This window comes from Globicephala melas, chromosome 3 (genome assembly GCF_963455315.2).
Source record: "Globicephala melas chromosome 3, mGloMel1.2, whole genome shotgun sequence".
NCBI lineage: Eukaryota > Metazoa > Chordata > Mammalia > Artiodactyla > Delphinidae > Globicephala > Globicephala melas.
The window spans coordinates 168328036-168341663 of record NC_083316.1 but is presented as its reverse complement, the minus strand read 5'-3'; the positions used below and the strand labels follow the sequence as shown (position 1 = coordinate 168341663).

The 13628-nt window shown below is 51.4% G+C and overlaps 2 protein-coding genes across 3 annotated transcripts in view; one reads left to right on the top strand and one right to left on the bottom strand.

Annotated features, from left to right (window-relative positions):
* Window positions 1-13628, top strand: part of ATCAY (ATCAY kinesin light chain interacting caytaxin) — a 37315-nt gene that overhangs the window by 13118 nt on the left and 10569 nt on the right. For both annotated transcript variants that reach the window (XM_060297378.1, XM_030879269.2), the window contains exons 3-8: window positions 3322-3380; window positions 6556-6777; window positions 8127-8312; window positions 8737-8839; window positions 10446-10577; window positions 11242-11328. In XM_060297378.1, the coding sequence (XP_060153361.1) occupies window positions 3322-3380; window positions 6556-6777; window positions 8127-8312; window positions 8737-8839; window positions 10446-10577; window positions 11242-11328 (789 nt within the window). The remainder of the gene's footprint in view (window positions 1-3321; window positions 3381-6555; window positions 6778-8126; window positions 8313-8736; window positions 8840-10445; window positions 10578-11241; window positions 11329-13628) is intronic.
* The window catches only part of DAPK3 (death associated protein kinase 3), a 56558-nt gene continuing 49024 nt past the window's right edge, over window positions 6095-13628 (bottom strand). The window contains exons 10-11 of the transcript XR_009563572.2: window positions 12229-12317; window positions 6095-6456 (exon numbers count right to left, since the gene is read on the bottom strand). The gene's annotated coding sequence lies outside the window, so the exon portion shown is untranslated. The remainder of the gene's footprint in view (window positions 6457-12228; window positions 12318-13628) is intronic.

Here is a 13628-nt window from a genome sequence, read left to right as displayed (position 1 = left end):
CCGCGATGAAGAGTGGCCCCCGCTTGCCACAACTAGAGAAAGCCCTCGCACAGAAACGAAGACCCAACACAGCCAAAAATAAATAAATGAATAAATAAATTTATTAAAAAAAAAAAAACCTTCTGACTTAATCTGAAGCTTTCTTTCTTTCTTTTTTAAATGGAGGTGAAATTTACATAACATAAAAAGAACCATTTTATTTCATTTTATTTTATTTTTGGCCATGCGGTGGGCATGTGAGATCTTAGTTCCCCAACCAGGGATCGAACCTGTGCCCCCTGCATTGGAAGCACGGAATCTTAACCACTCGACCGCGAGGGAAGTCCCCAAAATAACCATTTTAGGGTGGGCCCTAATTTTTTTTTTTTTTTTTTTTTTGCGGTACGCGGGCCTCTCACTGTTGTGGCCTCTCCCGTTGCGGAACACAGGCTCCGGACGTGCAGGCTCAGCAGCCATGGCTCACGGGCCTAGCCGCTCCGTGGCATGTGGGACCTTCCCGGACTGGGGCACGAACCCATGTCCCCTGCATCGGCAGGCGGACTCTCAACCACTGCGTCACCAGGGAAGCCCTGGGCCCTAATTTTTTAAATTATTTATTTATTTATTTATTTGGCTGCACCAGGTCTTAGTTGTGGCATGTGGGATCTTTAGTTGAGGCATGTGGGATCTAGTTCCCTGATCAAGGATGGAACCCGGGCCCCCTGCATCGGGAACGTGGAGTCTTAGCCACTGGACCACCAGGGATGTCCCAAAATAACCATTTTAAATGAACAGCTCACATGTTGTACAGCCGTCACCTCTATCTAGTTGTAAAACATTCCATCACCCCGAAATGAAACCCTATCCCTGTGGCAACCACAAATGCACCACCTGTCTCTGTGGATTTGCCTGTTTTGGACGTTTCATATAAATGGAATCACACATTATGTGGCCTTTTTTGTCTGGCTTCTCTCACTGAGCATCATGTTCTCAAGGTCCATCCACATTGTAGCAGGTGTCAGCGCTTCACTCCTTTTCATGGCTGAATAATATTCCATTGTACTTTTGTTTATCCGTTCATCACTTGGTAGACATTTGGGTTGTTTCCAATGTGATCATGCTGCTGTGAGCATTCAGGTATGAGCTTTTGCATGGATATGTGTCTTCATTTCCTTTGTCATTTTTTAAAAATAAATTTATTAATTTATTTATGTCTGTGTTGGGTCTTCGTTGCTGCGTGCAGGCTTTTTCCAGTTGCAGCGAGCGGGGGCTACTCTTTGTTGTGGTGCGTGGGCTTCTCATTGTGGTGGCTTCTCTTGTTGCAGAGCACAGGATCTAGGCGACCGGGCTTCAGTAGTTGTGGCACACGGGCTTAGTTGTTCTGCGGCATGTGGGATCCTCCCAGACCAGGGCTTGAACCCGTGTCCCCTGCATTGGCAGGAGGATTCTTAACCACTGCACCACCAGGGAAGCCCTTCATTTCCTTTGGACCTCTGCTCTATTTTGACTTTTGACCTCTATGAGAGCAGGGCAACATCTGATTCATTCTTTACCGCCAAGACCCTCCAAGACCTCCAATGCACCTGGAAGGTAGTGGTTACTCAAAGAACATTCGAAGCATGGTGAATGGGAGAAAGATGGGCGGGGTGGCGGGTGCGGAGGAAGAAGCATGGACAGATCTCACCCTACAGAGGGTGCCAGCTCATGCCCTACAAGGAACAGAGGTGATGGAATGAATGGTTTTGTTAAAGGAAAAGAAAAAGCATTCTACTGTCCTTCCCCATCTAACCAGCTCCCATTCCAGCTGAGCTGGCACTGCTGAGTTGCAGAGATGAATTAACGCTGCAGTGCTTCCCTGAGCCAGCACACCCTGCAGCTAGAGCCTGTGACAGCCTCATGCACTCTGAAAAATTATTTCCCTAGGGAGCAAAGGAGCCAGAGCACGTGGGTCAAAGTCAGGAGGCATGAGCTGTGGTCCAAAAAAAAAACCAGTCTGGGCATGGCCAGAGAAACAGGTTTTATTTTGCAAATTCGTGCTCCACTAAGCATTAAAGGGGCACAGATGTATAGCTGGCTGCCTTTCTTTTTTTAAAAAAATTTACTTTTTAGAAGATTTAGGTTTACAGAAAAGTTGCAAGAATATTACAGAAAATTTCCATACACCTCCCCACACACTCAGCTTCTCCTAAATTAACATTTTACATTAGGCTGATACATTTGTTACAATTAATAGACTGATATTGATACACTGTTGTTAACTGAAGTCCAGAATTTATTCAGATTTCCATAGTCCTTTTCTCCTGATATCCTTTTTCTTTCCTAGGATCCCACCCAAGTTCCCATGTAACATCCAGGCATCATGTCTCCTCAGGCTCCTCTGGGCTGTGACAGTTTCTCAGACTTTCCTTGTTCTCGATGCCCTTGACGGGTTTGAGGAGGACTGTGGCCAGAGATTTTGTAGAATCTCCCTCAGTAGGAACTTGTCTGCTGTTTTTCTCACGGTTACACTGGGACGCTGGGTGCTGGGAGGAGGACCACCTGTGAAGGGCCGTCTCATCCTTCATCTCAGGGTGGCTGCCATCAACATGACTCATCTCTGCTGGTGTTGACCTCAGTCCCCTGGCTGAGTTCATGCTGGTTGGGTGTCTCCACTGTAAAGTCACACCTCCCCCCTTCCCATACTGTCCTCTTTGGAAGGAAGTCACTGTGCCCAGCCCACACTTACAGAGAAGGGTGTTACTTTCCATCTCCTTGAGGGCAGAATATCTACAGACATTATATGAAATTCTTCTCTGCAGGAAAAATTTGTCTCCTCCCTGTATTTATTTATTCAATCATTTATTTATATCTGTATGGACTCATGGACATTTTATTTTAAACACTGGCTCACAATCCAATATTTCATGATATATTTTGTTGGTCAGACCAGTCCAGCATTGGCCAGAGAGAGCTCTTTCAGTTGTCTGCTATGTCCATTGGACAACTTCTGGCTGCGTTAATAGCAACAATTCATCGGAGACCAAACCCTGCGGGGTCAGCCCATGAAGAATGCTGCTTATATTCCAAATATAATATAGATGAGACCCTTTTTCTCACTGGGCCTCAGCTTTCCCCGTCCCCACCCCCCCCCAAAAAAGGCTTAATATTTATTAGATGATCCAATGGGAGCCCTCCAGCGCTGATTGTTTATGATTTTCTGTGCTCGCGAGCAGATGTATTTTGTTCCAACAGTTTCTCAAAGCTAAACAGATTTTGTTGGTGTCATTTTGTCTGAACTCCACGCTCCTGTGGCTGGACTTGTGGGGCCTGGTGGCTGATGTCCGCTCCCGGCTGGGTCTGCAGGCCACTCTCGGAAGAGACGGGGATGGACTTGCTTGGCAGTGCCACAGAAGACACATCCTGTAAGTTTCCATGCATGGAGAAATGGGCACACGGTCTGGGCTGTGCCCAGCACTATAACTGTAGAAATGTCAGAGGTCATGCTTCCTGGGTGGAATGTCAGGGAAGGGGGTTGCTCTGCTCCAAGTCCTGCAGGGAAAGCAGTGTGGTTGTGGGCCAGAGACGTGTGTGGGCGCCATCATGAAGTCAGTTGCTGTGTGTCCTTGAACTAGTTGCTTAGCTTCTCTGTGCCTCCAATTCCTCATCTACTAAATACAGGTAGTGAGCCTCCCACAGAAGGGGCATGCAAGGATTAAACAAGATGATTTGTGTAAAGTGCCCAGGGGATGCCAGGCACAAAGTCAGCCCTGGGAGGGCTTTGCTGCCCTGAGCACTCAGGAGGGCTCATGGCTCTGAGGATCCAAAGCCCCAGACTTTGAGGACAGGGGGACCTGGGGCAGCCAGAGAAGCTGCCTCAAACATGTGTTCTCCTCGATGACACCTCCTGGCAGAGTTCTGCTGAGGGTCCCCGCTCTGCCTGCATTTCCCCCATGCAGCCCATCACAGAGCCCACCCTACAGGGGAAAGACTGCCCAGAGAGGGTCAGCCACATCCCTGAGGTCACACAGCAGTGAGAGCCAGCTCTGCCTACCCCTGTACCACACTATGCCCATGAGCCAGGTAGGGGGACCAATTTGTTCCAGGTTTCTGGGGCCAATCTGGGTAGTTGGTCACCCTGGAATACCAGCCCTTCTTCCTGCCTGAGCACATGGGCTCTGCCTGGTGTTGTCACATTCCCACAGGGTAACCTTGGGCAAATCCTTTCACCCCTCTGGGCCTCCATTTCCTACTTCTGTAAAACGAGGAATGTGTAGTAACAGTACCCGACTTCCTAGGTGTCACTGGCTGAATGATGACCCCCAAAGATATCTAGATTCTAATTCCAGGAACCCCTGAATGTTCCCTCACATGGCAAAAGGGATTTTGCAGATAGGATTAAGTTAAGGCACTTGAGATGGGGAGATGTGATCACTAATTTTATGTATTCACTTGCCTGGCCCATGGTACCCAGCTATGTGGTCAAACATAATTCTAGATGTTTCTGTTGAGGGTGTTTTTTTAGATGTGATTTACATTTAAATTCATGGACTTTGAGTAAGGCAGATTGCCTTCCATTGTGTGGGTGGGCCGTGTCTAATCAGTCGAAGGGCTCAGGAGGCAGGAGGAAAAAAAACCTCAGGTGTGATTCATCCCAGGGCAAAATTCCTCTCCAGCTGTGGACCTATGAAATCAGGCAATGTCTCTGCTTCCAAAACACGATGGCGGGATGGACATAGAATAGATATTCTCATTCCAAATGGGAGAAATTGGAAGGAAGAAAGGGGTCACGGGTCCCAGCAAGTCTGAAACTTGTTCCAATAGGTTTTAAGCCTGGAGAACCATCTTCTTTGGCTCAATGCCCTATCCTCCAGGTCCATGTGGTGGCATACTGCCGCCGTGCTTCCTTGTACCTTTAGTCTTACTGCCACCATGCTGTGACCCACAGCTTGACCCCATCAGGAAGAGTAGCAGTATTTTAAATCAAGCACTCCTGATTCACTGCTCCTAACACACTTCCCGTGAAAAAGGCAGAGTGAGTTGAGAAGCTTGGGGTCGGATCCTTGGGCAAGTCTCTGCCTCTATGTCCGCGTCTGTAAAATGGGTAACACTTCCCACCACACAAGGTCATGGTGAGAGCTAGAAATCATGCCAGTGCCCCGCACATAGCAGGCACTTGATAAATGTGACTGCTGTGTTTTTATCATTTTCTGCCAAAGCGAATGTTTCTATCCCAGTGTCTCCTGAAGCAGTTACCTCTGACCTGCTTAGGGACCGAGAGATTCAAAGTGAAAAAAAGTGAGATTCAAACTGAAAAAAAAAAATGTGGTCCATTTAATTATGGATCAATGGGGGCTTCTTTGGTGGCGCAGTGGTTAAGAATCCACCTGCCAGTGCAGGGGACACGGGTTCGAGCCCTGGTCCGGGAAGATTCCACATGCCACGGGGCAACTAAGCCCATGCGCCACAACTACTGAGCCTGCACTCTAGAGCCCGCAAGCAACTACTGAGCCCACATGCCACAACTACTGAAGCCCGCGCGCCTAGAGTCCATGCTCCGCCACAAGAGAAGCACCGCAATGAGAAGCCTGTGCACCGCAACGAAGACTAGCCCCCGCTCGCCACAACTAGAGAAAGCCCATGCGCAGCAACAAAGACCCAACGCAGCCAAAAATATTAATTAATTAATTAATTAAAAAAATTATGGATCAATGAATGTCTTCATCCAATAAAAGAGGGGTAGGAGTCTCCTACTAGTTTATTTATTTTGTCCTCAAAGGCCGTGTAATGAAACAGGGTAAACCTGAGGGGCTGGCTCTGCTCCGCAGGCTGTCAGATGGGGGGCAGCCCAGGAGGAGAAACCACCTTTTACAAGGAGACCAGAGTCCAGGCTAAGAGTCTTTAGGAGGAAGCGGTCTAAACCATGGGGAATATCCATCCCAACAGGCTTCAGAGTGACATGGGAGGATCCTGCCCTTCTGTGCCTCAGTTTGCTCATCTGTTAAAGGGGGCAATAGCAAAGTTGGAACGTGAAAACGCAGGGGAGAGCTTTGCAGAGTGTCTGGCTTACATTACACGATCACTAAAAGTTAGTTGTTAGAGTTGAGCATCACAGAGAGGCCAAAAGCAGAACGTGAACATTCTCTGCCAGCCTTAGCCGGAAGAAACAAGACTCGCAGATATTGGTAGGTCCAGAGCACACCATCTGGAACCCAGGCTGCCCGGGGTCTAATCCCCACATCATTGTTCAACCTTGACTCGACTCACCTGTGAGTCCCATTTTGCAGATGGTAAAAGTGAGTCAAGCTCAGAGCAACATGGCACTGCAGGGTCACGGAGCTGGTGAGTAGCGAGGTCAGGCTCTGAACCCAGGTCTGCCCTACGTCCAAGCGTCCGCCCTTGACCTCCACGCTAGATGGTTATATTAACCGCTGCCGCTGCCGTGAAAGGATGTCCTCTGACTTCTAACCACTCCCCTCAACAGGGCGGAGTGGATCTCCACTGGGTTGGGAACAGGAGAGGGGGAAGAAGAAAGAAAACAGCAAAAGTGACTGATCTTGTTTCGCTTTTGTTTTTTTCTGTTTTCCCGTTCCCCCACAGCCCCTCCCAACACTCTGAACTTCAACGCGGCTCATCGTAAGCGGAAGACGCTGGTGGCCCCCGAGATCAACATCTCCCTGGACCAGAGCGAGGGCTCCCTGCTGTCCGATGACTTCCTGGACACCCCCGATGACCTGGATATCAACGTGGATGACATCGAGACCCCAGATGAGACCGACTCCCTGGAATTCCTGGGGAACGGCAATGAATTGGAGTGGGAAGGTGAGGTCGCTCGTCGCACCTGCCCAGCCCCCAAATCGGACCCCAGCGCTCCCTTTGGCTTGGGGAACAGCTGACCAGAGCCCCCCTCCTCCATCCCCGTAGGCTCAAGGGGGACAGGTCTTCCAACCCGGGGCTCCCAGGACAGCTCCTGGGACTCCACGCACATTTTCTCATGGACTTGTAGACTTTGCTGGGAGATGTGTCTTTCACCCGATTCTCAAAGGGGACTGAGACCAGAGGAAGGGCCTCCCCCTGATTCCACAGGTGTTTGTGGAGGAGGTCTTGATTGCTGTGTAGGGGGCGGCAGGGAGATCGGGCGGGGGCGTGTCAGGAATAGACATTGCCTGCCTGCTCGCGTGGCCATCGGAAAGCCAGGCTCTGGGTAACGGAAAAAATGTACACAAGATAATTGCACCTGGTCGTCGGTGCTGTGAGGGAAACGAGGTGATGGGAGAGGGCAGGGGGTTCTCACTGGGGCAATTCAGCCCCCTGCCCCCAGGGGACACTGGGCCATATTTGGGGACACCTGTGGTTGTCATGACTGGGGGAATCCTGGCATCAAGTAGGTGGGGTCAGGGAGGTGGCTCCACACCCCACAGCGCCTGGGATGGAGGAGGGGGCTCCACAGAGAATGACCGGCCCTCAAAGGTCAAAAGTGCCCAGGCCGAGACTCCTTGAACCAGGCTACCTGGGGGTGGGGAGGCCTCTTTGCAGGGTTGCCGGGACAGGCCTCCCTGGATGCGTGTTATTTGAGCTGACATGCCAAGGCAAGAGCACAGGTCAGAAAGGTGGCGGTGGCAGTGGCCATGGGGACAGAAGCAGAGCCACAGCACTTGCTGGGTGGATGTGGAATATGAAGGGGAAGAGGGCATTGAAGGTGACACCCGGGTGTGGGGTCTGAGCAGCTGGGAAAACGGCCAGGCTATTTTCTGAGGCGGGAAGATCGCAGGATGACGGGTGGGAAAGAGGCAGATATTTCAAGCATGGTTAAGAATCCTGAGAAGCCCAGAGAGGGAAAGAATGTGTGCAAGGTCACACAGCAAGAGACGGGCTCTACCCAGGCCAACCACCTGACTGAGCACTTTCCTGTGTTCCACGGCTTGGGGAAAGAAAAATTATTATTTAGGCGTGACTTTGGGACTCCCAGGTCCTCCATCTCGTCCAGCAGCCCCAATCTAACACCGCCTGTCAGCAAAGGGTAGGATGAGTGGTTTCGCCTCTGGCCTGGGGACAGAGGAGAGGGCTCCGTGGCCACAGGCGGCAAAGGTAGCCCAGAGAGGGAAGCTGGGATGAGGTGTCCGGACTCAGGTGTCCCTTCCGCTCACCTTCCACCCCCCTGCCGCTTCCAGATGACACCCCCGTGGCCGCCGCCAAGAATATGCCTGGGGATAGTGCAGACCTGTTTGGGGATGGCTCGGCCGAGGACGGCAGTGCCGCCAACGGGCGTCTGTGGAGGACAGTGATCATTGGGGAACAGGAACACCGGATTGACCTACACATGATCCGGCCCTACATGAGGGTGGTGACCCACGGAGGTAAGGCCACACCCCTTGGGCCCCCTCCCGGCTCCAGCAACTGGAGGCCCATCAGTGGTCCTCTCTGGACCTCAGTCTCTTCTTCTGACCCAGGGGGATGTTAAATTAAGCCCTAGTGTCCGGGTGTGCAGGGGTGAAACTCGCAGGGGGGCAAGGCATAGACGTGCCGGATGCACACCGGAGATGTCTACGAGGGTGGCTGGCGTCCCCCACCAAAGGCGGAGACAGGTCAAACGTTGGCTGGCTTCTCCAGCCAGGCTGCTGTGACTCAGAGCTGTACCCTCTGAGTGTGCGCAGTGGGTGGGAAGGGGCTGGCCAGCGACGAGGCCGCTGCATGGGGCAGAGCAGGGGATGGCTCAGAGCTGGGAGACGGCTCTACCCATCTCTGGTTGGGGCTGCTCACTCACTGGCCGCCTCTCCCCAGGGTACTACGGGGAAGGTCTCAACGCCATCATCGTCTTTGCCGCCTGCTTCCTCCCAGACAGCAGCTCCCCCGACTACCACTACGTCATGGAGAACCTCTTCCTGTAAGTGGCCCACCCGCTCCGTCCCAGCTGCCCACAGTTCTGAGGGTCCCACCCGGTGGGCAGGACCATGCTGCAAGAACCACGTTGGGTGGGGGGCTCTGCCCGGCACCCGGGAAGGGCTGGGCCGCCAGCAGACCTGCATCTGAGTCCCCTGCTCGCCCGCTGGGCCTCACGGGTGCAACTATCATCATCCCTAGCAGTTATGGAGCATTTACTACGTGGCAGCCACGAAGTGAAGGGCTTGGTGTGTGATAACGAATTCCACCCTCGACAGGAACCTGTGGATTAGTTATGTTGCCTCCCATTCTGTGGCTGCAGAGCCTGAGGCACAGAGAGGTTAAGTCACTTGCCCAAGGACACACAGGTACAGTTTTATTATGATGGAGACAGATAATATGGATAAAGCACCTGGCAGATGACAGTAGGAACTCAGCAAATTGTTATCACCCTTATTATCATCATTACGAAGATTTCCTTCTTACACAGCGGGGCGCGGGGCTTGGATGCCAGGTGGGGCCTGAGGACAAGGAGGTAGCCATGGAAGGTCAGATCGGAAAGTGGCCTGAGATACCAGGGAGCCCAGTCTCCCCAATCTACAGATGGGGAATTAGAGGCTGAAAAAGAGGAAAGGATTCTTCTGGGACTTCCCTGGTGGTGCAGTGGGTAAGACTCACGCTCCCAATGCAGGGGGCTTGGGTTCGATCCCTGGTCAGGGAACTACAACCCACATGCATGCTGCAACTAAGAGTTTGCATGCCACAACTAAGGAGCCGGCGAGCTGCAACTAAGGAGCCTGCCTGCCACAACTAAGACCTGGTGCAACCAAATACATAACTAAATATTAAAAAAAAAGAAAAAGGGACTTCCCTGGTGGCACGGGGTTAAGAATCTGCCTGCCAATTCAGGGGACATGGGTTCGAGCCCTGGTCCAGGAAGATCCCACATGCCGTGGAGCAGCTAAGCCCGTGCGCCACAACTACTGAAGCCCGCACACCTAGAGCCCATGCTCCGCAACAAGAGAAGCCACCGCAATGAGAAGCCCGCACACTGCAACAAAGAGTAGCCCCGACTCGCCACAACCAGAGAAAGCGCATGCACAGCAACGAAGACCCAACGCAGCCAAAAATAAATATATAAAATTTTTAAAGAATGTTGTTTGAAAAAAAAAGAAAGGATTCTTCTGAAATCACTTAGGGGGAGACAGGGCTGGGACAGACCCCAGGTCCCTAATGTCTGGTGCAATGGACTGTTGGCTGTGGGTGCCTGTTCCCCAGGTGTATCTGGGGCTATTGAAGCCCACCTCCCAGAATTATTGGAGACCATGCATATAAATCACTTAGCATCTAGTAAGTGCTCAATAAAATAGTAACTACTACAATCACTGTGCCCACCGACACAAATTTGGGGTGGGCTGGGGTCATCCTCCACCCTCCGCTCGGGCCGAGTATGACAGGACAGCCAACAACACCTGAACAGGTGTGGCTGGCAGAGCCAGGGCAGGCGGAGGCAGAAAGGGCAGGTGCCCCAGGGGTTCAGTCCCGGGAACTGGGCTTCCTGACTCTGAGCCCCTCCGTCGGGTCCTCTGTCGTCTGCGTCCCGTGACCAGGTACGTCATCAGCAGTCTGGAACTCCTTGTGGCCGAGGATTACATGATCGTGTACCTGAATGGTGCCACGCCTCGGCGGAGGATGCCCGGCATCGGCTGGCTGAAGAAGTGTTACCAGATGATTGATAGGAGGTGAGTGGGTGGGGCTGGGGGACCTCCTCGGGATGCGAGGGGTCCTGAGGTCCCTCTGAAAGGTGTGTAGTGGTCAGCTGGGGCAGCTGTAACAAAGCACCAGACTGGGTGGCTTAAACAATAGATATGTGTTGTCTCCTAGTTCTGGGGGCTAGAAGTCCGAGATCAAGGTGTCTGCAGGGTTGGTTCTTTCTGGGGCCGTGAGGGAGCATCTCCCCTGTGGACACTTGTGTGCAAATGTCCCCTTTTTATAAGGACACCAGTCATAGTGGATTAGGAGCCCACCCTACTCCTATATGACCTCACCTTAACTAATTTCTCCTACAATGACCCTCTTCCCAAATGAGGGGGCTGCAATTCAACATGCCCATAATAGGTACTCAGAACCATGGGACCCCAGAAAAATCTTTCAGAAATGGGAGACGGTGTGGCCACGAAGTCAAACGTCAGACTCTAAATTAAGAGAGACTGGAGACCAGACATCAGCTCTGCCACCTGCAAACTCTGCGAGGGGGCTTAGCTTTACCGAGATTCCACCTCCTCCCTGCCAATGGAGATAAGCATAGCGCCTCCTAGGCACAGAGAGAAGGTAACACCGGTTAACTGCTCCCTCCCCGGGGCTTTCCCAAGGAGCCCATCTTGCTTCCTCTGTCTCCCCACGCAGATTGCGGAAAAACCTGAAGTCCTTAATCATAGTCCACCCATCCTGGTTCATCCGCACCGTGCTGGCCATCTCCCGCCCTTTCATCAGGTAAGATCATGACCTGTGCCCGGATAGCCACCTGGGTTTTTGTGTGTCTTATTTTTTAATCTGCATTTTCCAGCTCCTCTCTGATGAATCTATATTGTTGCGTTAAACAGTTTAAAATCGTATGTATTGTTATTTAGTGTCGACTATACATCACGGGGTGGGGGGGTAGGGAGGTGGGAATAAGTAACAACCAGCTCTCCCATATTGAATGTTGGATCCCTTTTAAAGTTTACAACCACAGCCCTGAAAGGTTGACTTGGCCATGCCCATTTCATGGATGAGGAAACTGAGGCTCAGAATATTCCAGGGAATCACCCAGAGTCACACAGCAAGGTCACCAGCCCACCACACACCCTCAGAAGGAAGCCCGGCTCCATCCACTCTGGAATCTGTGAGGGAGGGGCATTAGGACGGCAGGAGGGGCTGACCCACTCCTGCACCATGATGTGGTAAAACGATACATGTGTGTTTTGGGGGTGCCCGAGACTACCCTCAGGTTTGATGATTTTCCAAGAGGACTCACAGAACCCAGAAAAGCTGTTGTGCTCAGGGTTATAGCTGATTCCAGAGAAAGGATGAACACTGAAATCAGCAAAGGAAAAAGGTGCATATGGGAGTCCAGGAGAAGCCAGAAGGGAGCTTCTGATCGCCCTGTCCCAGTGGAGTTGTACCCAAAGCCCTTCGTTCTCCCTGCAATGACGTGTGACCACGTGTAGGAAGTACTGCCAACAGAGAAGTTGACCTTGGTGTCCAGGGTTTCCACCAAGGCGTGGCCACACGGGGATGGAGTGCCCACGCAGCTCCCTTAGTTCCTCAGTAACTGATATGATGGCCCAAGACCCCACCAGGAAGCACATCTTTGGCACAGACTATGGGCCCCGGGTAAATGAAGATGCTTACCAGACGGGACATTCCTAGGGCTTACAGGTGACCTCCTGTGAGTCTCAGGGGCTGGTTCTTTCTTTGGAATGTGCAGGAGATAGAAGCACCTGGACACACAGAGCAAGTAAAACAAAATTAGTCATGTTAAACGCCCTCATCAATCACATAAAAGTAAATGCACATTTAATGTAATATAATTCAAAACATTGAATTAAATGAAGACCCTTCATTTCCACGTTCCCAGTGAAGGATCTGTGATGAGTTTAATAGACGGGGTCAAATTTTGACTTGAGAGCATCACAGCGCTGAGGCAAGGAGGCAACTTCAGATGCTCTGTTCAGTGACTCCCAAGCACTCTCAGACATTTGCACATTAGTGAAATCAGGCCTTTAATACACTAATTATGGGTCATTTGTGCTAATGATGATAATTACCGGGCAAAACGGTAGACACACACTTCAGCCTAACAGAATTGCCTTCTGTCCTCGACATCCCGTAATTTGGGAACCGAAATTTGCCTTGAATGCAGATAATTCTCTCACTTTAGGTTGCTTTTCCTAGTTTTATTTTATTTTATTATTTTTTTGGCCATGCTGCACAGCTTGTGGGATCTTAGTTCCCCAAGTGGGGATCAAACCCGTGCCCTCAGCAGTGAAAGCGTGGAGTCCTAACCACAGGACCGCCTGGGAATTCCCTGGGTTGCTTTTCCTGTGGTGAATTTCAAAGGTCTCATTTTGAGCTTTCAGGGAAATAGGAGGGGAAAGTGGAGTAAAGTAAGCTTCCCTGTTTAAAAGCCGAGGGAAGTGGAGACAGATTCTGAGCTGCCACCTGGCCCTAGCCATGAGGTTCTGTGATTGTATCTCAAAAAGAACTCCTGTTTATTCCCCGATGATCTAAACATGGGCATGTGCCTCGCCCTGGACTGGAATTCTCCCTCCCGAGAGCCCTGCTTCCCAAGACAGAGCTCAGCTCACAGGCAGACAGCATCGTCACGTGGAAACCGGGTACCCATTTCCAACAACGGACATGGCAGCTTTACCATGGCGTCCTCACGATGTGATCTCGCCTGTATTTATAGCCCACTGCTCAGACCACAGGTGTCGCCCCTGTGCCCCCTAAAAAAACCTTTGCAACTAATCAGATCATCCATCCTCAGAGCCTCCCAGACCCGGGGTATTCAGGTAGAGTCGGTCTGAGACTCACTCCCTGTCCCTGGGCCCTTTACTTTTCTGTCACACCAACTGGAGGAAGAACTCATGTTCCAAGAATAATTTTTTTTTAATTAAGAAAATAAATTCCGGGACTTCCCTGGTGGAGCAGTGGTTAAGAATCCACCTGCCAGTGCGGGGGACACGGGTTCGAGCCCTGGTCTGGGAGGATCCCACATGCCGCAGAGCAACTAAGCCCGTGCGCCACAA